Genomic DNA, 24,938 nt, shown 5'->3' with positions numbered 1-24,938 from the left:
GCTGTTGGAAATTTTTGGACAGGTGTGAGATTCACAATAAAGCCTTGTCACGTGTAAACCACTGCCGTGTTGATGGTCGCGACGTGGACGAGTAGGCGCTCCATGCCGTACATTTGCAGCCATTCTGATAAAGTTGAGTTTCAACACTGAACGTTTTTCATCCAACTACATACGCTTGGACCGTTTTTGGTATCCACCACGACCCTTGATAATCGGGATTGACAGTGTTGTTGGCAGTCGGTAAATTGCCTGGGGTCTGGTGCTAGGCTGTGCAAGTTGAGCCGACGCTGAGGACCTCATCAGGCTGCCTGAACTTGATCTTGTTTCGAAGAAATCTTGCATGTTTCTGCTAGTTCGCTGATCTGGTGTGTCATATTCGAAATTTCTGTTCTGTCTCGAGGGCACAGGAATATTTCTCGGTTTGACAGGGCTCGATTCAGACTCTTGCATATCTCTCCCTCCGGGGATCTTGATGGGTTTCGAGGTTGAAAGTTGCACAATCATGTTGTTCTTTTCTTCGATGGAGGTGGCGTACTTCATGATCGTTGTGTTGAGCTCTTGTATCCTCCTCTCGTAATGTCTCACTTGCTCACGTACGGCCCCGCCTAGATCAAGCTTCAAGCTTGCAACTTGTTTTTCGTATCCTCGAACGGTGAGATCTAATTTTTCCTCGAGGTCACGAACCTCTCGTTGGATTGTGTGATTTTGCGATCGAGCCATCTCCAATTCGGTGCGGAGATTCTGTAGCTCTTCCTCATGTTCCGTTATGAAAGGACTAGACGTTTCTGGGTATGTGTGAATTCTCTGGTAATTGGAGGCGATACAGACTTGTTGGCATCAGCGGTTTGTTTGATCTTGAGACCTCGTAATTCTGCTTCAATCAGCTCAACAGATTGTTTGTATGTATCGTAGTCGTTCTGCAACACCTCGTTCTCATCACGAGATTGCGTCAACGCAAGTGTAACGGCTTCCAAACTCTTCTGTAGCTCCACTACTCTCTCGGAAAGCTTGGCTGTCTCAGCTTGACTGTGCATGAGAGCCGCTTTACTGGATGCTTGTAGTTCTTCCAATGACGAACGCAAGTTTTCAGTATTTTTCGTCTTCAGCTGCTCAGAAGGGCTCGAGGTAATAGCTTCAGCCAACTTTCTCGACAATTCGCTCATCTGAGTCTTCAATTTGATGTAATTGAGCTTGTTTAAGTATTTCATGTAAATCGTGAATTCAAGTTCATTCTTGCAGAGCAACAACTCTCTTTGGTAAAACTCAAGAGCTCCACCTTTTGAGGAAGACACTTCTTCATTATTTTTGCCCTTAAGCTGTTCGTTTAGAAGGGCAGATGCACTTTTTGATGTTGCTTGAAAGTTTCCTGTGGCAACCTGAGGATTTTGGAGATCCTGCTGAACTGAGTTCCTTCTAGTCGTTGACATCTTGTAAAGCTTTTCATGCGCCGAAAAGAGATCCAGAACACCACTATCAGTTTCGGAAGCAGTGGAACTATCGTTCTGCGAGGGTTTTGGAGATGCAGTTCCTGGACCAGACTTTGACAAACCATAGTCCACATTCTTAAATTTGATGCGAGGTTCATTAGGGGACTTTTCGGAGAGGAGGCTGGAAGGAACAAGTGATGAGCGTCTGGGGGTTGACATATCTTCCAGAGCAACATCAACCGAACCCCGTTTCGAAGACTTATTGGAACCGACATTTGCACTCCAGTGAGATCCACTGCGCGTATCTTTGGAAAACTGTGGACCAAAGTTTGAAGATGCTGCAGGTGATATGATCAGCAATTCTTGCAACTTCTCATGAAAATACTTGGGCAAAACAAACCTGTCTGGAAGCCATAACATGTATGTTGGATTAAGACGGAGACTTCGGAGCATGATGTCATCTTCACTGATATCAACCCCTCGTTATCTTTCAAGATCCATTTGAGCGGTGAATCTAGCTCTTCCTCTGCGGAAACTTGCTGTAGAAAATTGGGATGTAGGCTCATCTGTTCACAGAACTCTCTGGTTCGGCTGCTGATGATTTGCAAGATATCCGGATAATCATGATATCGCTTTTCACTGAGAAATTTGGGCCGATAATCTGTCCAGAATTGAAATGGGCTTCGACCAAACCTCATGAAGTTCATCGGGAAAAAGGCGTACAACAAAGTGGTGAAGTACAGAAGGTTAAATTCGTCATTGTGGTAGAGATGCGAGCTCATAGCAACCGTTTCCAGGTCAGGCTCAGCTATGACCCACTCCTCTTTTTCAGTTGATGCTTTAGGCGTTACCTCTCTCGAGATTCCATGCTTAGTTGGGCCCAGCCACAACAAAAGGCGAGTGTAAATCACGAGAAGATCGGGTAGATGGGTAGCAATCTTATCACAAAGCTTACCCATCAACATTACCATCAATGAAAGTGCAGAAGCTATTATGGTTTCGCTTTGATCATTCAGTAAACAGACGAGAATGCTTTTGAACAAAGGCGTTTTGATTATCGTTTTTGCGTGGAAAGTATTAGAGGCAACAAACGACGTTATCAAGCTGAGTGTCTTGAGTCGATTGTCAACCAGATGAAAGTAGGTATTAAGTAAAGTGAAGTAGTCTTCTGAATATCGCTGGCCGTATTCTCGTAGGGTAATAGCACAATTGGTTTCCATGAACCTGACTTTCTCGATGTTTTCGTGGGTGTCTTCGTCCTTTGAACTGGCATCTTTATACTTCAATCCTATGAGGCCGTAAGCCTCTTGGTCAGTTCCTAAGTAGATCCGCAAAATATATCCCAGAACCATCCGAGCTATTGAGGCTCTTCGGTTTCTTAATTGAGGATCATCTGTGGGGTATGTTTCAGCCAGAACCAGTCTGACAAATTCCCTTGCTTTACTGACGAAAGATTTGTCGAATCCAGTGCTTTCAATTGCTGGTAGTAGGTAGGTTGAAAGCCATACTTTGATCTCATCGGCGCTAAGCACTGGCAGTAGTCGAGTCAAGATATCTAGAAACAAGACCTCTTTGGAAATCTCCAGAGACTCATCGATATATTTGCGGTGAATGGATCGTAGCTCGTTGTTAAGCTGCGATGAAAGTGATGAAAGCAGATTGTGCTTTTCCTTGTATGCATAAATGGAATCGTTCAAATCCTTGATATCCTGGGAGGGCGCTTTATCCCAATTCTTGTTATTTGGCCAATTCTCAAAAACTGAGGCGATGTTTCGTAGAAGTGACCTGGATGACCCTGACATGGGTAACAGGACATATAGTGCTATAGATAAATAAGCTTCTTCCTATAGATAGCCGGGGCCTGATAGGTGCACGGGTGTAATTGTGATATCAGAGATAATTAGGGGAAAGGTAAGAAAGTGAAAGAGGTTGAAGCTTTAGGACTTCTAAGTATTGAGATAAATTATGATGTCTCGTAATATGTTCGGTATTTCATCAAAAAAATGGAATGGCCTTATCATCCAGACCAAAGAACCCGTGCACCACGCATATCAACTAGATATCAGCCTTCTCGACACCTACAACCTACATAGAACATGGATATCTACACTCCAGAGTACGAATGTGAGGATCTAGATCAGCTTCTAAGATCAATCCTGGAGCATCTTGATCGCAATGATGTTTTTATACCTAGCTCACCTTCAAAAACTGAATTCATGACTTATGCATCAGCTTTACCTGATCTTATATATGGGGTACTCTCCCCAATTGCCAGGAAACCAATCAATTGTCACAGATACTTATGGGTCAAGACTCTAGAGTTTGTTGTTGTGAGAGCAGGAGCATTGGTCAAGCTATATCGTGATATTCTGTTCCACTCCAGACCCGATAATGATATCAACCATGTGGTTCATGAATTGAAGGCCATTCTTAATAACTTAAGCTCATTCTTAAAGTCTTTCTTAGGGCAAGCCGAATCAGAGTTTCTTGAGATTGGATCATCTCACGGTGATGCAATTAGACAGAGTTTTGTTGCACTACTACGCGAAACGCTTGAGATGATAGTCAATGGCAAAGACATAGCTTACGACGAGGAGTGTATGGCTTCATTGGCTAGTACAATCACGAATATGGCGTCGTTTGTCGATCAGAAGAAGTATAAAGATTTTGAGCAGAAGCTTATAAGCCAACACGATATATTGCCCTTGATCGTGGACTTCTGTCGAGCATCATACACTATTGGGGCACCAGAGAAAGTCGAACCACTATTCGTCGGTGTGAGACCAATAATTTCCGAAAGGTTTCCTTTTAATCTCACCACACATCTTGATACTGATTTACCCTTGCTCATGGACTTCTACAAGTATGCTGGATTCTGTTTGGTGACCTTAGCCGTGCTGGACCCCTCAGCCTCCCATATCAAGTCAGAGTACGCCGATCTAGCGAACAACTTTTTGGTCCCTCTCCTAACACTACCAAACCTATCGCTAAGTAACTATACCACCAATGAACTTGCTGGTAACCCAGGTGCGATTGCCTCGTCACTTCGCAGCGGACAGTACATTCTGGATAAGGAGAGGGAGGAAATCTCCTTTTTTTACGTCTTGAGCTATCTATTGCGGCTAAGGAGGTTATCCACATTAGTAGAACCCGTGCCTAGATTCAAAGCCGAAGTTCGGTACTTTGCCTCGTCCTTTGGCAGACGCATCTCGTCTGATCTAGATATACTGGCCTCGAGTCATCAATCGTATTCCAATTCGACAATTTCAATGCTAAGCTTGGAGCAACGAGCATCTACTGTAGCTCCTGCCGCCAATGCCAATACAATGAGCTCGATACTTTACGAGGGAACATACAAAGAGAAATTACATCTAGTGAAGATATTCTTTGAAACGCTTTCCTCCCTCGGATTTCCACACCTGCCGGCTCTTTCCAAATTGATCCAGGTATTCAATTTCAAGTCCGTTCCTGAAGGTTCTTTGTTGACAAGCTCGATGAGAAACCAAGATTTTCATCATTTATTGACCAATGTGGACATTGTGACATACCCTGGAAAAAAGCTATATGTTGAAGCGATAGAAAAGATTATAAGACTAGTGCAGATACTAACGCTCAAACATCTTCACACCACGCTTGGTCTTGATACCCAGCCAAATGAGTTATTGACGCATCTTTTCAAAACCACGTATACGTTTGAGCAGATTTCCGAAGTCCAAGATCATTTGAGAGTTGATGGCAGTGGCAAAGTTTTTCGCTCGAAGAATCTACAAAAAATGGAAGAATCTGAAATTGCATCTCAGTTCGATATGATATTAGCCACAAGAGATCTTGAGCAGGTTATGAGGTGAGCACCGCGTTTCAGGACGAACCGTAAATTAGCTTCCATGATCGATCGGTCCAATTTCTCGCCGATATGCGTCCTGGCGGTATATACCGCATCCGGCCTGTGACTGTTTCAATTTAGAAATACAAGTACTTCGTCTTATGCAACCAACCGGTTTTCCACGGCTGGACCCTGGAGAGGTGGTTCCTGCAGGTTTTCCTACTACAAGGGCCGAGGGCCGACCTCTGTTGAGCGAAAATACCGCACTCTCGGCCCGTATTAAAACTCTCAATCCTGCACAACTCACCATAACAGGGAACACTACTTTTTGCACGGCTGGACATCTAGCATTGTTTCACGTCGGGAACTCGATCAAGATGCCTTTTTCTGGGCTTGCTTCACCGAATGAAATGGGCACATAACAAAGCAAATTGTAGGGCTGCCTAATCTCATCTAGGTGATCGAATCCGGGCGTCTCGGTTGGCCTCCATTTTTTATGTGAGGCACTTCATGACATGCAGATCGGCCCTGCTGCCACCGACCCGCTGAGTCGCCAGATTTGCAGCCGAGTTTCTGAACGGAGGGCAGTAATATTTAAGAATAACCTTTCTGCCTTAAAAAGATTTGTTATTTAATTTTCTATTAACGGTTGCATTATCGCATTATCATAAATGAGTCAAACGTCAGAAGATACTTACTCGAGAAATGAAGATGATCTCAAAGTCTACACACCTGAAGATGTTACCTCTAGGGAGGAAGATGTGATCAGAAGAATAGAAACCAACACTGGTGTGCAGCTGCTTGTTCACTCTGTTGGTAGTGGTATTGTTGAGTTAGGTCCTTTGGAAGAGCCCTATGATGTTCAGAGAGTCGAGACGCACCCGGATCCTAACACTACATACCACGAAGCTGATGAATGGAAGTACCCAATTGACAAAGAAACACAAATGAGAATTGTTCATTGGGTTGAAGGTGACAAACAAAATCCTAAGAATTTTGGTTCAGCAAGAAAATGGGTCATCACTTTGGTTTTGGGATTTATCTGTTTTATTGTTGCATTCGGCTCTGCAGTTGTCACTGGTGATATGGCGGGCCCATCGAAATACTTTGGTGTTTCAGAGGAGGTTTACATTTTGGCTGCTGTGACTGTTTTCGTCCTTGGTTTTGGATTTGGCCCACTTGTATTCGCTCCATTCTCCGAAGAATTGGGAAGACAACCTGTTTACCTTGTCACTTTGGGTGTTGCTCTTGTTTTCATCATTCCTTGTGCCGTCGCCAAGAACATCGGAACCATGATTGTTTGTCGTTTGATTGACGGTATTGCATTCTCTGCCCCAATGTGTCTTATTGGTGGCTCTTTGGCTGATATCTGGGACTCCCGTGAAAGAGGTAAAGCGATGGCAGTCTTCTCTGCCGCTCCATTCTTGGGTCCTGCCGTCGGTCCAGTATTCGGTGGCCTTATTGGTGATTACGGTTCCACATGGAGATGGATCTACTGGACTTTCTTGATCTGTGGTGGCTTTGGCTACATCATCTTGGCCATTTTTGTCCCAGAGACTCACCACCAGACTCTCCTCAGAAGAAGAGCTAAGAAGCTCAGAAAGTTAACTGGTGACGATTCTTACAGAGCTTTAAGTGAGCTCAAGATCAGAACCGTCAAGGAGAAGGTGAATGACTCTTTGCTCAGACCTTTCATTTTGCTTACCGAGCTTATTGTCTTCCTTGTCACCATGTACATGGCTGTCATCTACGGTTTGCTTTACATGTTCTTCTTTGCTTACCCTGTTGTCTACATGGAGGGTAAGGGTTGGTCTGCTTCCATGACTGGTGTGATGTTCCTTCCTATCGCTGGTGGCTGTGTCGTTGCTACCCTTTTTGCACCACTCATCAACAAGGACTACATCAGAAAAGCCCAGCCTTATGTTGACAGAGGAGAGCTTCCTCCTCCAGAGTTGAGATTGAGACCTATGCTCGTAGCTTGTTGGTTTGTTCCAGCGGGTTTATTCGCATTCGCATGGTCTTCCTACCCACACATCTCATGGGCTGGTCCTGCTTTCAGTGGTTTCGGATGTGGCATTGGTTTCTTGTCCTTGTACAACCCTGCTAACAATTATATCGTCGACTCATACCAGCATTACGCTGCCAGCGCATTGGCCGCCAAAACTTTCGTGAGATCCATTTGGGGTGCCTGCGTTCCTCTTTTTACAATGCAGATGTACCATAGATTGGGAGACCAGTGGGCCACGTCTTTGATGGCCTTCATTGCTTTGGCTTGTTGTCTCATTCCATACGCATTCTACATCTGGGGCGCCAAAGTCAGAGAGTTCTCCAGATACGCTTACACTGATCAGAAGTAAGCTCATATTTATCATTCAATACTTAAAGAAAAATGAAAAAGTATAATTGCGTGTAGTACCTATAAGCGGCTGACTGCTTGGAACAATGAGATCTCGGGAGTTGCGCCATTGTCTTCAAGCCAAGGCCTCTCCACATCAGTAGCATGGACCAAATTCTTGATCAATTGATACTTGTTATCTTCTGCGATCAATCCGAGGATCATACCACTCACATATATGGACCTTTCGACGCAACAAAGATTGCTTCTTACCAGTGATGCACTTGACATCAACATTTTTGGAGCCTACCCGGCTGATGTCTTCTCCGATCCCTCGACACAGGAGGCAAATAGTGGCTTATAGTAATCCATTAAGGCCCAAACGAGATATACTGTCTATCACAAGCTTCCAAAAGAGACAAGAAGTTCCACAAAGCACTACAGTTGAGATGCAAGACTATGATGCACATTTTGCAACTAGTACAGCTAGTGCAATTCCAGAGAATCTGCGTGACTCTAAGGTAGGGTCCAACATTGCCACACGAAGTGCTCAGTACTTTTTATTGTTCGTTGCCTTCGCCTTTCTAATATCAATGGGTGTGTTGAAATACAGAGCAGCGAATAGGTCCACTGAACCGGGAAAAACCGACCTCGAATTTATATTGATTCCTGCTGAGGAGTCAGATAGTAACGAGGAGGTTTATGTGGAAGATCGGCTTCTCAATGAGAGCGATTCGTCTATAGCGGATGATGATACATTTACGGTAAATTATCTGTCAGAAGCAGAAGATGAGGTTTCAGAAGATCGTGAAAATAGCGAGAATGAGGCATAATTGGGCAAAATATGCTAAAACATGTGTAGTCTAGCTTAGAAGTGTACTTGAGACGCTAGTTGCGTATATGCAGGATGTCTATCTAGAAGTATACTTAGCTTGCCTGCATTGAATTCTCACAGTTGGTTGCTTCACTAGCTCAGTAGGCAGAGCGTCAGTCTCATAATCTGAAGGTCGAGAGTTCGAACCTCCCGTGGAGCATCTACTTTTTTTGTCAATCCTTTTCACATCTTTAGTTATTTATTACAAGAAGGGACTCGGTCTACAAATTCGAAAGGAGACATCGTCTATTTCTTAGTCTTTTGCTTTTTGCTAGTGGTGTCAGCGTGATCTTCCGCTGGACGTTTAGCATTATCCTCTAAATCTTCAACACCCTCGCTCGGCTGTTGGTTGTCATTGGCGCTCTTGCTGTCACTGCCATTTCCTTCCGAGTCTTTCTCCACTTGTTCAGTCGTCTCCTCGTTCTGAGGTGTTGCGTTATCACCGCCAGCAGGACTATCTCTGTCTCCGTTTTCCGGCAACTCCTCCGTTGCCTCCAAAGCTTGATCTTCAATAACCTTTTGCTGCTTCTTACCCTCGTTATCAGAAGTATCGTCTTGGGTAGTTTGTGCCTGGAAAGATCTTTCAATCTCATCATCTACCGAGCTCTTCTTTATAATGCCGGCTCTGGGACCAGTACGTCCAGGCAGTGGCGCCGTGATGGTAGATGGCCTGGAAAACAAACTCTGTTCACCTGATGCTTGACTACCCTCGGCACCTTCCGGTGCTGGAGTGGCGTACCCTCCTTTGAGATCGCTGATCGTTGTGATTGTCGAAGAACTCATATCTCCCACTGAAGAAATGGTTGGTGGGGCTTGAGAAGTCACAGAACCTTTTTCCACATTATTCGAATTTTGTGAAGCCTGATTGTCTTGAGCAGCTTGTGAGTTTTGCGTGATTGGGCTAGCCTGTGTGGAATCCTGATCCAGTTGCAATTTTGGATCCGGGATTGTCGGAGCAGGCAACAAGGCTGGGGAACGATCTTCACCGATCTTGTTTAAAGTGGTGGGAGAGTTTTCAACTTCATGAGATTTCATCTTCTGTTTCCTTTCGCTGATGTAGTTTCTTATGAATTCATTGAATAAGTCAGGTTGATCCTTAAGTGCAGATTCAACATCTCGTTTCATAGTGTTAACAAGCCCAGTGATGTATGGGAAGAGATCTCTTCTAGCCAATCTCTTGACCTTGGTCGATTCTTTTGGTGTGGCGTTTGAATCTTTAGGCTTATCCTCCTTCTCACTCAACGCAAGCTTCTCGGTTAGGTCTTTGAACACCATCAAATATACCGAACACAACGTATCATCAATCAACGAAGTAGGACCGAAACCGTTGTTTAGTTTTCTCATGTCATTGATCACATGTAAGTAGCATATGTGCAGCTTCAAGCCGTCGGGAATACTTTTACCCTTCATCGCTTCGTTGAGCAGCTTTGCCTGGGTCACAAAACTCTGGTAGGGTTTCATAAAAAGAAACTTTTCTGTTGAGCCATCCTCAACCTTTGCAATAACTCTGATGAGCTTGCAAATGGAGGAACAGATATTTTCCCAAGCAAAGTAGAGCTTGATCATGGTCGAGTTTGCTCGTCTCAACTTCGGGAGCATGAGCACCAAAGATGCAAGGTCAAGCTCTCTGCGCAACAATTTGATGTAAAACTCGGTGTACTGATACATGTAAACAAAGTGTTTTCCAGGTCTTTCGTGTTCCGGTTTCCACATTTGTAGGTAAGTCTTGTTCGTCGCCTTCAAGGTAAAGAACCTTGACATGATTTTCCTGGCCTCTTTGAAATCATCGAACTCTTCATAGTATATCATGGCCATTCTGTAGCATTGCTTATGATACCAGCCTCTTTTGTCCAAGGAGTTGATGGTTTTGAAGCAGCCAATCAAAAGACGGTAGAGATCCTCAGGTTTCTCAAGCACAGTAGTAGACTTCACCTTCAAAAAGTGATCACGTTTCAAATAATCCAAAGCTTGTACCAAAGTAACTTTATCTGCCTTGAAAAATTTGTAGATCCAGGAACATAAGGCATACGATGGTTCTAAGAACGGGTCCGCTGCACTTCCTTGAGTCCATGCAATTCTGCTACTTTCCAGCATTGTGTCCAAAATCATAATTGGGGGTTTGGACAATTTACTTTGAAGCTTAGCCAAATAGTAGAATGAGCTCCATTCTTCGTCATTCGACCTGATCGCAAGGTGAAGACACTGCTGCATGAGCTTGAAGCAAAATGAGTTCGTGAGAGTTGCTTGGTCGGCAACCGGTTGCATCATTGTTGTATGACGCTTTCTCACAAACTTAGCATTATTTTGCGTCTTGAATGCTATCATATCCAATGGAGCTCGATTGGCGTTATAAAGCTCCTTGACGAACGAGTTCATGAGCACACTGATCACTGGCTTATACTGCTCAGAGTCAGTGAGACCTTTTTGAGTAAGGATATTAATCGCCATGATATAACTCAAGAGCGACTGTCTCTGAAGATTTGCAGTAATTACCTTTCTTTCAATGATGTTCAACTTATCCGAAGTCCAAATCAAGTCATCCTCCACAATGTAACCATAGGCTTGACCGAGAAGAATCCAAGACTCGACACGCTCACTACCACATATGAGATCATCCTTCAAGAGTCTGACAATTTTCTCGAGTTCGACTGTCCGGCTCTGTGCCGACTTTTTCCTTATCTTGTATGAGTTGAACATGAAAATTGCTTCCACAAAATACAACCCCATATTAGCAATGGTGTAATCTCGTACTGGATTTTCAAAATTCAAATCAACGAGACCGTAAAAGGCTCGCTTAATGAATCTCGAGTCTATGATTGTGTTTTGATAAAACATCTCAATCTTTGCATTGTTCTGAACAAGAGTTTTATCAGAATCGAGATCTAGCTCCTTCAAAACCTCGAAGATATCATCGGCAACTTGCTTCATATCATTTCTTGGAACTTTCAAAAGTGGGTTATGTCTGAAACATAATGGCAAAATAAACTTTGCGAGTTCGGTGGCACTTGCTTTTTCAAGAAGAGCATACCTTGTGGTCCCATGATCTGTGGGGAAAGTGTCCTTTATCTTGACCTTATAGTGGAATCTGCATGAGAGCAATTGTGAAAGTTCACGATCTGGTCTATCCTTGAGGACAACTAAAGTGTCTTCAGCAAGCTTGAGGAAGACTCCATTTGAGGAATCACAGAGACGTCTGATTCCCAATTGGTTGTGAACGAGGAGAAGAAGATCCACAAGAGCTTGCTCGTCGCAGTTCTCGCTCTTTAGTTGATTGATACCATAAACAAGGATAATCGTCACAGTCTCGATGCAAAAGTCTTTCAAACGCTGGAACGCTTTCTTGGATTTCAGCTCAACGGAGAACTTGGCGCCGGTAATAAGAGCAGCTTCTTCGTGCAAACTAAAGCAGTAGAAGAGCTCAAAGATTTGTGCGAGACTTTTGATAGTCTCCAATGAATTTTGAGTGTCATTGATAGGAAGACGCCAATCATTAACTGCCAAATGCTTGAGAAAGATGCGAAGATAACCACCAAAATAGTTGAGCGTGTTAAGTAAAATGGTGGAGCGATCGCCCTTGATTTCGCAATATTTACCCTTGAAATACGACAACATAAATTTGGCGTTTTGCTCAAAGCCTCTCTGAAAGCTGTCGAACAGTTTTGTGTCTTCGTAGTACAGGAAAAGAATGTTCCAAAGGCTCAACTTGAGGTCGATAGGACACACATCGAGGAACTCGCTGACACTTGAAAGGGATGACCTGTCTAAGTTTGCTCTGCCATGGATAACGGAGTTCACCAAACTGCCATCTGAGTCTCCTGATGTGCCATTGTTGGCGTCTCCTTTGTCGATAAGAATGTTTTCGAGTAGCACGATGGTTTCCTCGGCTCCACCAGTGGCTGATTTTTCACTCCAAAGAATTTTGGAGAATATAGATAAGATCGAGGACGTCGTGGAGCGTCTTTCGTAGCTTTCAGAATTAAGATCTCCAATAGATGTATAGTTTGGGTACGAAATGGATAAGTCAGGGAATTTCTTGAGAACTGGGTTGATGTGCTGAAGGTGAATGACCACAAACTTTTTCTCTTTCCAGGAGAAACTCTGAGATGCAAGTAAGTAATTCATCAGCCAGATATACCGGCAATATAGAACAGCATTTGCTTCCGATTCTGTCTCCCTTTGGTAGCCCTGAAGACGAGATGATTGAAGGATTTCACTCTGTGCTCGAAGGCGTTCTTCAAGATGCACTAAGTCCACAGATAGACCATTCAAATTCAGCTTTGCGGCCTTAGTCAAGCCTCCCTTGGTATCGCTCGCTAATACTTTGTCAATATGGCCCTTTACGAAAATGTATGCATCCACGAACATCTCAAATATGCTCAAGCAGACTCTAAGATCGTCTTCCGTCGAGTTGACGGAGGATAATTTTCGGAAGATTTCAGGTTCGAGCTGTATAACCCAGTCTTTCACATTATCGTATAGCGAAGATGACCATGAGTATGCAAGAATGCTTGGTTTCTCACCACCAAGTAGGTGGTAAAGAATATTTGTCCTTGCATGTTTCGGAACGACGTCATTTTCACTCTTCTGTAAGAAGTCTCTGATGTAATCGTAATCCTCAACATCATCTAGTAGCTCCGCAATTGTATCCGAGTTGGACGAGTTCAGATTACCGAAGTGGGTTAACACATCTAAAAGTTTGAGTTTATCAGCATCTGCCTCACTGTTGTTGACACCCGATTTCTTCGTTGAGAGAAGTAGCTCTGTGTGAATGTGGGGTTTCCACTCATTGAGTGTTTTCACGAAGTCGAGCACGAATGTCGGAGATGTTGATGTGAGATCAGCATCCACAATATGACAAACAACATCATGTAAAATATCATCGTCCGTGTGAAACGCCGATTGCAACAGTGAGTTGAGATGTTTGAAAAAGGCAACTGTCTCAAAATAGTGATGCCTTGTGAGTTGAACGTCATCTAGTTCGAACACGATGTTCTCTTCCTTGTTCAAACGTCTAGAAGAACGTTGGACGACTTTCTCAGGAGCATTTTCGGCCGTTGGCACTGGTGTCACTTCCTCTTCGACCTCCATAGGTTCCTCCTTAGGAGCCTCGTCTTCTTCCTTCACTTCTTCTATCTTGGGTTCAGGTGGGACCTCCGGAAGCGGGGTCGATTCTTTCTCCGGGACTGGAAACGAGTAGCTGGTAGAGTCCATCATCGACTCCGACGCCACATAGGGATCCACAAACTTGGACAGTGAGAATTTGAGGTAGTCCACTTGCTTATCCTTATCCTGGGCGTGCTTGATTGCCTGGTTGAAAGCCACTATCACATCCAGCCAAGAGGATTGTGGTTTGATAGTCACATTTAAGCTTTGTTTCTTTAAACGTTTCAGCACCAGTGATCTGAAGTCCTCGCGGATGGGAGCCAAGAATGACAACTTCTGTTCCAATTCTGGGGTAACTGACTCGTTGGAAAGACCACGTTTCTTGAATTCTTCCCAGACAGGTTTCACCCATTCGTTCATCGGAAGAACGCTGATGACGTCCTCACTTTCCTGGCCAAGCAGGAGTGTGTATTCTAGAGTGTACCTCGCTAGCTTCTTCAAGTCAAAGAACGTGAATAGATCGTACAAGAGCCGTAGAAGACTCTCGTCTACTTCCAGGTAGACAAAGCAATTGACAAAGTCGTCTATCATCAGGTAAAATAGTTCATTGGTGAGCTCCTTGTGTGTGATCTCTTGGGCATCTGGGAGCGATTGATCTTTTTGAAGCACCTCCTCGATCAACGAGTCGCCGCTTTGGAGAATATGAAAGTAAAGGAATCCCCTGTTTCTGAAGTATAGGTATCGTATGGTTTTGACGTTTTGAGACAAGTAGCTGAGCTCGTTTGGTCTGGTATTGAGACTGCCATTCTGCAAGCCCTTGACGAACTCTGTCTCTTCATAGTAATGATTGTAAATGACATCTTTCTTTTGAAGCTCCTTGTATTTGGCATATGCCTCGACGAATTGTTTCCTTTTCTGTAGCGTTATGGCTTCTTGAAATGTCTTGAACGCCGTTTCTATCTCAATCTCCCTCGTGTGGTTTTCCTCCAAGTCCTTCTTGGACGAGACGTCATCCACGAAGTTCAATGGGGAAAAAGCAGACTAATGTTAGTATGGGCATATATCGAATGATTCAAATTACCTTACCATTCTGGCTGGTTCGTAGTGTCCACTTGAGTCGCGCTGAGTGCACTAACGCCTTTTACTATGACTAGGCGAGCATTCTACTGCTATGTCTGAAAAATGTTATTTCGTTTCTCGTAATCTATAATTATCCTACACTTGCTTGTCGGGAGAATTCTCGGTGACTTCTTCAAAAGCGTCTTCGGAGTTCTCCGAACCAAAGCTCTCTTCTTTCTCGATGCACTTGTGGGCCTTTTCTTCCTTGATGATTTTCCGTCCCCCTGTTAGGTACCATCCAACTTGACTGAGGAAAATGCCGATTTCCATAGCCATGACGATAGCATATAACACCATCGACATGATGTCCATCGTGCCCACGACAATACTGATCAAGGAGAAGAGTGCACCAAAGGAGTCCATGGCAAGAAAGAAAAAGTTAATACCAACAACTCTACCCTTTCGTTTGGCAAGCTCGAAATACGGCGGCACCAAGCCCAACGCTAGAAGAACTGATGCAATTATGCCAATCACAAGCATTGGCCACTCTTTGCCACGACGGTAGAGTGGGCGTAGCCATAAAATGAGTCCCGTTTCTAAACCCACCGAAATGAGCACAAAGGCTCCAACAACAAAAAGCAGCTTTCTCCACGGGAGGGACACTGGTGGGTAATATAATGTCTGTGCCCAAGAGACAGTGCAACAGAATGTGAAAAGTTGTGGCTGAATCCGCAACGGTATCAGTCCATCGATGCCGAAAAAGTATATGCTAAAGGGCACGCCACTTGCAGCCCAAAGAAACATCATTAGGGGTGGGAGCCCTGTGCAATCTTTCTGGCGAAAGTTTCGAATAATTTGGGGTACTAGCTGAATACACCATAGAATTGTCCCTATCGTACCCAAAACGTTGACGGCCACTCCATCGCCCATTCTTCCGTTTTCTGTTTCGTCTGACTGACCCTTCTAGTGTGAATTTCAGTAAGACCCCTAGGAAGTATGGGTTCACGAGCACGTATACGGCGGATTCGGGTGATATTTGTATCGTGAGCGTGGAGAGAGATAACGGCTGGAGATTGCGCTTTTAGTGCCGCACATGCAGCACCATCTTGTGTAAAAACGCAAATCTATTTGGGGCATGCAACCTTGACAGCAGTGTCATAAAATCGTAAAATCTTGTCGAGACAGGGCACAGAATCCAAAATTTTATTCAGAATCACTGTATTCGAACCCCATTTCATCCTCCTCTTGCTGGATTTGTTCCTCTAGCTCCTCGTCCACGTCAGCTTCCTCGAATGAAGATGTTTTGTTATCAGTGCTCGATAGTCTGACAGCATTTAACGTCGTATTATCAGGATCAATTGCATTGCTCACTGCCCCCATGTCTGTCTCTAATTTTGGACTTCGTTCACCGAGGCTTTTACTATCATTAGTAGTGGTGCAGTTGATCGCTTCATTTTGCGCTTTGCTGCCGAGTGCCGTGTCTTCGTTTCCGTCATCACTAGGAGATTCAACATCTTTACTCTCCGGAATTACTGAGCTCGCTTCGAGACTCGAGACCGAGCTCGACCCTCTTTTTTGACACTGATATCATCCTCTTCTGAACTGTGGCTGTTGTCTTTCGTTGTAGCAGGAAAAAAGCCTCCATTCTCAAGAGGAGCACTGTGTGGACCTGCCTGTGAACCTGCCTGTGCACTTTCGAAACCCATGGAGTTTTCGGGTTCCTCAGGCATGAGAAATCCTCCTTCATCTTCACTCACCTCTTCCGCCTTCGGCTCCATTTTGACGCGATGCATTGTGGGTGGATCGTCCAACTCGGTGATAGTGGCGGATGGACTTTCCTCGTTTGGCAAGAAGCCTCCAAACTGATCATCCTCCATCTCGTCAATTGTAGCCTCCTCGCCCTCCTTTTTGTGATTCTTTCGCCTCGAGGTTGAGGTGCATTGTATTCATCACCTCCAGATTCGCTTTCACTTCCCACACTGTAGTAACCATCATCTTCGGAATTATCATCCTGATCAACCTCCCATGCTGCTTGTTGAGTCGATCCATGATCATCAACTTCTTGAGGAAGAAGCTCCAGCCTCTCAAGGCTGTGAGCTCGACCTTTCTTCTCTTTTCATCTTCCTCGAGATCAATTAAGCCCTCCAAAATAAGATCAATGGCCTCTTTGTACTGAGCATCCACTAAAACACCCCAACCCTTGCTGTAGGCGCCCTTTTGTTTTTTGAGTTTTTCTCTGTGAAATCAAAGGCAACAATTGCTCGTGCATGGTCGATCTTGAGAAATTCCCTCGCAGCCCTCTCAATCAACTTGATCGGGAGCCTCTCTGACACATGCACCAAATATCCGTTTTCAGGCATCATTGACGGAACAAAAATCTCGACATTGCCGTAAGCATTTTTCGGTATCTCACCATCAACAATTGGAGGGGCGTGATAAAGTTGTGTCTGGAACTCAGCATAAAGCCTGACGAGACCGTCCTCGTCTTCTTCCTCCATTTGAGCTAGTTGCTTTTCTTTAGTTTTGAGAGGTTGAGCTCCCATCTTGAGTACTCTTCCTCGGAGATACCAGGCTTTTGCAGTTCGAAGTCTAAAAACATGTGAGCGCTTGAAAATGGGTACCACGTTGTCTTTGTTCATTGGTCTGAACGTTCCACATTTACTGCTATCGTCGTTAGGGTAGATCACCTCATCCTTACGCAACTGTGATTCCAAAGCATAAAGAGGATGGTTCTTGAAATCTGTCATGTTGTTCGGAACACCTTCATACTGGTCTCTTAAAAGAAACTCATTCAGCTCTTTAATTTCTGGAAGTCCATAACTTTTGTGGCGGCGAACGGCTTTCACAACTTGTTCGAACCAGTGTTCATCCTTGTCAGAGAGATAGTCAATTCTCCTTTTCGCCGTCTTTGCATTGTAGTATTGCGTGTACCGCCTCGTCACATCTCTCACATCACCAGTCTTATCATAAGCAAAGACATACAATGTTTGATATGTCGGATCCAGAGCAGCTGACTCAAACTTGCCCTTTTTACGCATGGGCATAACTTCAACTGATTTGTTGACAATCGGGTCCACAGTGAGCCATTTCTTCAGATACGGATTCCACACCTCGACCCAAAACACTGGATATTGGGCTATTGGAAAATTGAATTTTTTCTTCGATCTCTCTCGACGCAGACTCTTTGTCTCAGCGCCCCGAACACCCAGCAAGAACTCCGCTTTAGCATCAGGAATAAACACTTCGTCAAACTCAGAGCCAGTTCTCTTTTTAAGAGCAGGTTTTTCTTCCTTCACTTCATCATCAGGAGTCTTTGCAGGCATGATCGACCGAAAATCTGGCGGTTGCAAGGAAAAGACTAGTCTCGCATTGAGTCCATATCCTCGTAGAAGACTCACGAATCCTTGTGCGCCAAGATCTCTAGAGCCTCTAAATGCACAGATTGTATTCCTGAAACGATCTTGATTCACATTATGCATCGTCAGCTCTTGCTTTATCAGAAGCTCTCCCCAATCTTTCCTCACTAGTCCCTGTGCCATTACCCTGAAACGCCAGAGTTTCACAAGCTTTTGGAGACCTTCCACAAAATGCCGTTGTTTCACAAAATCAATAAGCGAAGCGGGTGGATCAAAGTGGCTTTTGAGGCCCGAGGGAAGTTCTCCACAAGCAATTTTTGTAGTGTCTTGTCATTGCACCACGAATTCCTCGTAGCTCCGTGTGCAAGCATCGCCATAAGGTACAATTGATGCACTAGCTTTCGTCTGTGGCGTTCTTGCTTAGGCACCGTGACAACCTTCTTCTTCTTGCCCTTAGCTTCTTCATTTTTCTGCTCATTGATGGTGATAGTAATCGACTCTTCTGGCTTCAGCGGTTCATCCAACATAGCATCTATATCAACGTCTTCAAGGTCCTCGAAGTCATCGGAGCCTTCTTCCAGATCGGACCCGTCATTAGCAGTAATAGGGTTCGTAGGTGGTGGTGTCTCAGGAGCCTCTATGTCCACATCCTCGAATTCCATGGAGTCCGAGGAATTCTCTGCTTCAAACAATTCTTTAATGTCTTCATTATCCTTTGGTGGACTGACATGTCTCCTCCTCTTTTTCCTCTCCGGTTGTTGAGTACTGCTGCTAGATAAATTCTTCCTTAGAAGTGCCCTATGATTTGGATCTAGCGACATTGCCACAGCGCTTTGCTACCCCTCTTATAAGTGCTCGACTAATCGAAATGCCTGTTCGGTTGCTGGTGACTCACCTAGTGGCAAGTACTTGTGGGGTAGATTCGCAACCTCACAATGCGATGTTGATATCACCGTTTCTAGTGCGCATACTTTTTTCACTACTAGGCTTGATGGACCATGCTTAAGGCAGCACATACAATATGGCTACGCTGCCGACTACGATCCTTTGACTTACGAGGTATAAGGTTTTCATCAAGCTACCTGCGTTTGGCCGATAGAGCCCATCGGCACTTATACAACTCAATGCAGACCGAGATGAAGAGATACAGAAATGGGAAACCCATCAAATTGAAACCATACCTTCCCCATTTTTTCGTGTGGCTCCAGAAGGCGGAGAATGCTGAGCTGGTGGTACTCGGAAACGCCCATCTCCCGAATCCTTTCACCAGAGAAGCTGTGGTCGAAGTGGGTCTATTCCACCTACTAGTTGGTCTAAAAGGCAGTTCCGCCGAATCTTGGGACTGGGAAAACCAAAAGATTCATCTAGATGCACTTCAGAATCAGATCAGAAAAACCCTGGACTTTGAATCTTTGGATGATCCACTTTTGTCTCACACTGTGGATACCTTACTACGAGACTACCAGGTTGAAGGGATGCCACAAGTCCAAAAATCCTTGGTCACGCTGGCTGTCTCCATAATTGGATCCGCTGCTCCGGAAATCTACCAAGACTCACATTTGACAATCATTCCGTGGCTCAAATGTCTTTTTGCATCCTCAGTGTCTGAGTCTTATAGACTTATCGAACAAGCCAATTCCATCCCACCTTGCATTTATTCAGACATCTTACTACGAACGCCAATTTCAAGAAAAGAGCTTCATCTACAACTTAGTGTTTGGAACACCTTCACGACGGAAATAGGCCGCTACTACGACCTCAGAACATCCCATCTAACAACCATAATGTCCAACCTCAGCTACTACAGCGTGCATTACGACCACACATGTCTTTATGATCTCACCAAGCATAATCTACAGCATTTCACGGCGACTAATCCAAATCGAAAGTACGCTCTTTTCAAGCCATCGCAGGTCAACAAGCTTCTCTGGACTTTGACCTCCATCCTTATGCATACCTTCCTGCCATCTAGCCAGGCCTCAATGTCAGTTATCAGATCACAAGAACTTCTTGTGAAGCACATCACACATGCTAACTTATCTCAACTAGGTTTCATGGCTGTTGTAATATCACTTCGGCAAGTTGCCGAGGAAAAAGCGCAGAAGCTCCTCAAGCATGCCAAACATCAACACCCAGACCCTTCGGTAGAAGTATACTTGGCCAACATTTATCTATCCACGACTCCAGAGGAGCTCTTGCACAATTTTAACGTTGCCATGTCACGGTATGAGAAATCAGCCGCTCTATGGCTTGCATTCATTACGAAAATCAACGAGTTCAGTCTCCTCACAGAACACCGCTCACTCAAGGTTCTCGATCAGCTTCTTGAACGGTCTCAAAAGCTCATCATCTCGAAGCAAATTATTCTTCTTCTTCTTCAGCCAGTAAAGACGGTTCACGCCATGGAGGAATTCATCGGGAAGCTTCAGAACGCAAACATGTTGCTGCAATACTTGGGTATCGTTCACAGCAAGTACCTTCAGATATTGTATCAGAATAGCGAGGGAAAGTCACTACGGAAACCATATCTCAACCAGTTCAGCAGATCCTCGTCCAACATCGAATGTGCTCGTCTGTTGTACGCAAATATCGAGAGAAAGACCGTCTCCAATATAGGTGTGATGCTTGCAGGCGAAAGTTCCCATCAAGCAGAGAACCTTTACGATTTGTACAGACAGGAACTCAATGCCACATCTCCCGATGAGAACTGTTTGGTGGCGCTACTCAGAGCAGCATCCAAGAAGTACTCTGACGATCACCGTCTTTGGTGGAACAGCCATCATGCCAGTCAGATTGCCGTTTACGAGTTCAAAATCAATGTCAGTGACGCTTTTGATGATTCGAAGATAATGCCGTCCAATAAAACCTGGCAGCTCTACATCGGCCTCCTCAAAGACTGTGACTATACGTCAGAGCTCTCTGAGATCATGCGCTGGTGGGAACAATTGCATTTTGTTCCTGAAAGGGATACACTTATGAAGCTACTTCAAGCTTTACCTACGCCTTTCGCTCAACGTCATGTCAAGCACTGGCGTAGCGTTCCAGATTCTGCCTCCAGTCTCCAGGACTGGCCATGGCCCACAGAAGAAGAGCTACAAGATCAACTGTAAATAGAAAACTTATAGATGTAAGAACTGCATGCATTGAAAAGGTGTTGCAAAGTGTCGATAATCCGGTAGCTCGGTTGAGCGGGATTTCTGGGCTCTGCCCGAGCTCATGTTGCACGATGAAAAGTGTAAAAAATGTGGATAAAGTATGTGAAATAAGTTCATAATTAGCTAAATTGACCCTTTAATTATACAACTTTTACTTTTGAATTTCGAAAATCTTTTGGTATTCGTGAATTCCATGGGACCACTTCGATATAGGCTTTTCCGGTGCTCGGCATACACTACACAACACACAAAATTACACACCACACGAAAACAAAATTGAATTTCTCAATTGGCAAAATCTTCAAAGATACAACCTTTTACCCAATTTTCACCATTTTCAACCTTCAATAACGATCTTCGTGGAAGCACCCTGGGTGTCACAAGCCGACCAATGATTTCCGAGAGTGGCCGGGGAGGCCGTTATATAAAGTCGGTTTTCCCCAGGAAAAAAAATGGATCCGTGCCCACCTTCAGGCTCAGTCGAAAAGTCCCCAAAAAAAAGATAGCAAAATGTTGAGACTTGCCAAATCAACGAACCTCACACGTTCCTTCGCCACTTCCGCCAACCTCATGAAGGCCTCTACGAGAATCGAAACCGACGCCTTTGGCGAGATCGAGGTGGACTCTTCCAAATACTACGGTGCTCAGACCGCCAGATCTAAGAAAAACTTTGACATTGGTGGTGTTGCTGCCCGCATGCCTGAGCCTGTTGTCAGAGCTTTCGGTGTGTTGAAGAAGTCCGCTGCCATTGTCAACGAGTCCAACGGTACTTTGGACCCAAAGATTGCCAAGGCTATCCAGCAGGCTGCTACTGAGGTCGCCGAGGGTAAATTGGATGACCACTTCCCCTTGGTTGTATTCCAGACTGGTTCCGGTACTCAGTCCAACATGAACGCCAACGAGGTTATTTCTAACCGTGCCATTGAGATCTTGGGCGGTGAGTTGGGCTCCAAGAAGCCTGTTCACCCTAACGACCACTGTAACATGTCGCAGTCGTCCAACGACACCTTCCCAACTGTGATGCACATTGCTGCTGTCACCGAGATCTCCAAGCAATTGATCCCTGAGTTGACCCACTTGCGTGACTCCTTGCAGAAGAAGTCCGACGAGTTCAAGGACATCATCAAGATTGGTAGAACCCACTTGCAGGATGCCACCCCATTGACCTTGGGTCAGGAGTTTTCTGGCTACGCCCAGCAGCTCTCCAACGGTATCGAGAGAGTTGAGGCCACCATCCCAAGATTGTCTCTTTTGGCTCAGGGTGGTACCGCTGTCGGTACTGGTTTGAACACCAAGAAGGGCTGGGACTCCAGAATTGCTGAGGAGGTCACCAAGTTGACTGGCTTGCAGTTCAAGACCGCCCCTAACAAGTTCGAGGCTTTGGCTGCTCACGACGCCATTGTTGAGGCTTCCGGTGCTTTGAACACCGTCGCTGTGTCCTTGTACAAGATCGCCAACGACATCAGATACTTGGGTTCCGGCCCAAGATGTGGTTACGGTGAGTTGTCCTTGCCAGAGAACGAGCCAGGTTCGTCTATTATGCCTGGTAAGGTCAACCCTACCCAGAACGAGGCCTTGACCATGGTCGCTGCCCAGGTTATGGGTAACAACACTGCCATCACCTTTGCCGGTGCTTCTGGTCAGTTCGAGTTGAACGTTTTCAAGCCAGTCATGATCTCCAACTTGTTGAGCTCCATCAGATTGATCGCTGACGGCTGCAGATCTTTCAGAACCAACTGTGTGGATGGTATTTCCGCCAACACCGACAAGATCGAGAAGGTGTTGCACGAGTCCTTGATGTTGGTTACCGCCTTGAACCCTAAGATCGGTTACGACTCTGCTTCCAAGGTTGCCAAGAACGCTCACAAGAAGGGCTTGACCTTGAAGGAGTCATGTCTCGAGTTGGGCGTTTTGTCTTCCGAGGAGTTCGACCAGTGGGTCAGACCAGAGAAGATGATTGGTCCTAAGGACTAATTATAGATTGTACAAAGTATTATCCTGAAGATAGCAGCTTTCCATGTAGACCCAGCCAAGGTGGTAGGTGTGTGCGCATATGCGCTTACAGGACCCTGTGCTCGATGTACAACTTCTGAACTTCACCGCAAAACTCCGACTACTACTTTTCATCATGGTTGATTATTCCTTGTATTTTGTGACGGACCCCACCATGGTGCCTGAGGGCTCCACTTTTCTTGATCAGGTCAAGAAAGCCGTCGATAACGGTGCCACCATAGTGCAGCTTAGGGAAAAGAAGATCCTGACAGTTGACTTTGTCGAGAGAGCCAAGCAGGTTTTGGAAATCACCAGACCAAAAAACATTCCTTTGATTATCAATGATCGAATTGACGTGGCCTTGGCCGTTGACGCTGACGGTGTCCATGTGGGTCAAGACGATATGCCAGCTACGTTAGCGAGGAAACTTATCGGACCAGATAAGATCTTGGGTGTATCTTGTGGTAACGCTGAAGAAACAACCCAGGTCTGCGACGAAGGTGTGGTTGACTACGTTGGATTGGGAACCTTGTACCCTACAAACACCAAGGATGTGAAGAATGTCTGTGGACCAATTGGTATCCGCAAGTCGTTGAAGGTTCTTCGAGACCACTCCAACAAGAAAGTGAAGTGTGTTGCCATTGGCGGCATCAATTCGACAAATGCTAGGAAAGTCATGTTTCAATGCGCTATTCCAGGTCGCCGAATTGACGGTGTTGCTGTGGTTTCTTGTATCATGGCTGCTCCAGATGCTGCTGCTGCGACAAAGCACCTCCACAATGAACTCCAGTCACCTGTTCCTTGGTTGGATAATGTCGCTACATCCTATGTAAAGACCGAGGCACAAAGTGCTTGGAAACAGTTCAGCCAGACCAAACCTTTGGTGCACCACATCACCAATAACGTTGTCAAGAACTACAGCGCCAACGTTACTTTGGCCATTGGCGCATCCCCCATCATGTCCGAGCTTGGTGAAGAATTCCATGAGTTTACAAACTCGCCAGCTTCAGTGGGTCTCGTGGTGAATCTCGGTACCCCGAACGCTCAGCTCATGGAAGTGTTTCTTGAGGGTATTCGCCAGTACAACAAATACGGCAAGCCGGTACTCTTTGATCCTGTTGCGGCCGGCGCTACAGCAGCCCGCTTAGAAGCCTCTCGTGTTCTTCTCAATGCTGGACATTTTACTGTCATCAAGGGAAATGTCGGTGAGATTGGAGCCATGGCTAAATTGACCAGCTCATACAGCACAACTTCGACTGAGAAGACCATGCAAGGTGTTGACTCCATTGCCAACATGGAGGAGGCTGACATTGTTGATCTTGGTAAGCATGTGGCCAGAGAATTCCAGACAGTGGTGGTGATAACGGGCGCTGTGGACTACATTGTAGACGGTACTTTCTCGATGCTGAGGGAAGATGTACCTTGGGAAAAGGTCGAAGGTGGACACGAGCTTATGGGTTCAATCACAGGTACCGGTTGCTCTCTAGGAAGTGTTATTTGTGCATTCATCGCTGCTGGTGCTGATGGACAGAATGGAGAGAAATACAGCCCATTCTCTGCAGTGGTGAGTGCTGTAAAACTTTACAAGAAGTGTGGCTTGGAGGCTGGTGAAAACGTAGAAGGACCAGGCAGCTTCCTGTCCAGTTTCTTGAACCGGTTGTACCAGACAATGAAGTTCTGAGATGGTGGGTCTCTAGTTGCAGCCATTCGTATATAGAAATCAGACACCTTTTGAGCTGAGGTATAGAGTCATTTCTGCTAATTTGAAAAAAAAAAATTGAAATCTTAGAAATTTTCATAAGGTTGACTCCGTT

General features: G+C 45.1%; 9 protein-coding genes and 1 non-coding gene across 10 annotated transcripts; 7 read left to right on the top strand and 3 right to left on the bottom strand. All coding sequences in view use genetic code 12, as the record gives it.

Moving 5' to 3' along the window:
- Nucleotides 1-165: 165 nt before the first annotated feature.
- Nucleotides 166-3,229, bottom strand: CXQ87_003301 (uncharacterized protein; the record flags this gene model as incomplete). The annotated part of the gene is made up of 3 exons (XM_025481782.1): nucleotides 166-804; nucleotides 825-1,869; nucleotides 1,905-3,229. The coding sequence occupies 3 exons, from the start codon at nucleotides 3,227-3,229 to the stop codon at nucleotides 166-168; spliced, it is 3,009 nt and encodes a 1,002-aa protein (XP_025336400.1).
- Nucleotides 3,230-3,523: 294 nt separating this feature from the next.
- CXQ87_003300 (uncharacterized protein) lies at nucleotides 3,524-5,275 on the top strand (the record flags this gene model as incomplete). Its single annotated transcript, XM_025481781.1, has 1 exon — nucleotides 3,524-5,275. The coding sequence occupies one exon, from the start codon at nucleotides 3,524-3,526 to the stop codon at nucleotides 5,273-5,275; it is 1,752 nt and encodes a 583-aa protein (XP_025336399.1).
- Nucleotides 5,276-5,921: 646 nt separating this feature from the next.
- CXQ87_003299 (MFS transporter) lies at nucleotides 5,922-7,607 on the top strand (the record flags this gene model as incomplete). Its single annotated transcript, XM_025481780.1, has 1 exon — nucleotides 5,922-7,607. The coding sequence occupies one exon, from the start codon at nucleotides 5,922-5,924 to the stop codon at nucleotides 7,605-7,607; it is 1,686 nt and encodes a 561-aa protein (XP_025336398.1).
- A 216-nt stretch (nucleotides 7,608-7,823) lies between these two features.
- CXQ87_003298 (uncharacterized protein) lies at nucleotides 7,824-8,418 on the top strand (the record flags this gene model as incomplete). The annotated part of the gene is made up of 2 exons (XM_025481779.1): nucleotides 7,824-7,938; nucleotides 7,973-8,418. The coding sequence occupies 2 exons, from the start codon at nucleotides 7,824-7,826 to the stop codon at nucleotides 8,416-8,418; spliced, it is 561 nt and encodes a 186-aa protein (XP_025336397.1).
- Nucleotides 8,419-8,546: 128 nt separating this feature from the next.
- CXQ87_003297 lies at nucleotides 8,547-8,619 on the top strand. Its single transcript has one exon. It is a non-coding gene; the product is annotated as a tRNA-Met (tRNA).
- Nucleotides 8,620-8,705: 86 nt separating this feature from the next.
- On the bottom strand, nucleotides 8,706-17,944 carry CXQ87_003296 (uncharacterized protein; the record flags this gene model as incomplete). The annotated part of the gene is made up of 7 exons (XM_025481778.1): nucleotides 8,706-14,603; nucleotides 14,784-15,283; nucleotides 15,839-16,142; nucleotides 16,202-16,537; nucleotides 16,593-16,835; nucleotides 16,877-17,745; nucleotides 17,803-17,944. The coding sequence occupies 7 exons, from the start codon at nucleotides 17,942-17,944 to the stop codon at nucleotides 8,706-8,708; spliced, it is 8,292 nt and encodes a 2,763-aa protein (XP_025336396.1).
- A 275-nt stretch (nucleotides 17,945-18,219) lies between these two features.
- On the bottom strand, nucleotides 18,220-18,798 carry CXQ87_003295 (uncharacterized protein; the record flags this gene model as incomplete). The annotated part of the gene is made up of 1 exon (XM_025481777.1): nucleotides 18,220-18,798. One exon carries the CDS (start codon nucleotides 18,796-18,798, stop codon nucleotides 18,220-18,222), a length of 579 nt encoding a protein of 192 aa, XP_025336395.1.
- Nucleotides 18,799-19,113: 315 nt separating this feature from the next.
- On the top strand, nucleotides 19,114-21,087 carry CXQ87_003294 (uncharacterized protein; the record flags this gene model as incomplete). Its single annotated transcript, XM_025481776.1, has 1 exon — nucleotides 19,114-21,087. The coding sequence occupies one exon, from the start codon at nucleotides 19,114-19,116 to the stop codon at nucleotides 21,085-21,087; it is 1,974 nt and encodes a 657-aa protein (XP_025336394.1).
- A 555-nt stretch (nucleotides 21,088-21,642) lies between these two features.
- On the top strand, nucleotides 21,643-23,106 carry CXQ87_003293 (class II fumarate hydratase; the record flags this gene model as incomplete). Its single annotated transcript, XM_025481775.1, has 1 exon — nucleotides 21,643-23,106. One exon carries the CDS (start codon nucleotides 21,643-21,645, stop codon nucleotides 23,104-23,106), a length of 1,464 nt encoding a protein of 487 aa, XP_025336393.1.
- A 193-nt stretch (nucleotides 23,107-23,299) lies between these two features.
- On the top strand, nucleotides 23,300-24,805 carry THI6 (bifunctional hydroxyethylthiazole kinase/thiamine-phosphate diphosphorylase; the record flags this gene model as incomplete). The annotated part of the gene is made up of 1 exon (XM_025481774.1): nucleotides 23,300-24,805. The coding sequence occupies one exon, from the start codon at nucleotides 23,300-23,302 to the stop codon at nucleotides 24,803-24,805; it is 1,506 nt and encodes a 501-aa protein (XP_025336392.1).
- Between the last annotated feature and the right edge of the window lie 133 nt (nucleotides 24,806-24,938).

The sequence above is a fragment of the Candidozyma duobushaemuli genome, assembly GCF_002926085.2.
Source record: "Candidozyma duobushaemuli strain B09383 chromosome Unknown C_B09383, whole genome shotgun sequence".
Taxonomy (NCBI): Eukaryota; Fungi; Ascomycota; class Pichiomycetes; order Serinales; family Metschnikowiaceae; genus Candidozyma; species Candidozyma duobushaemuli.
This window is presented reverse-complemented; position numbering and strand designations above follow the sequence as displayed.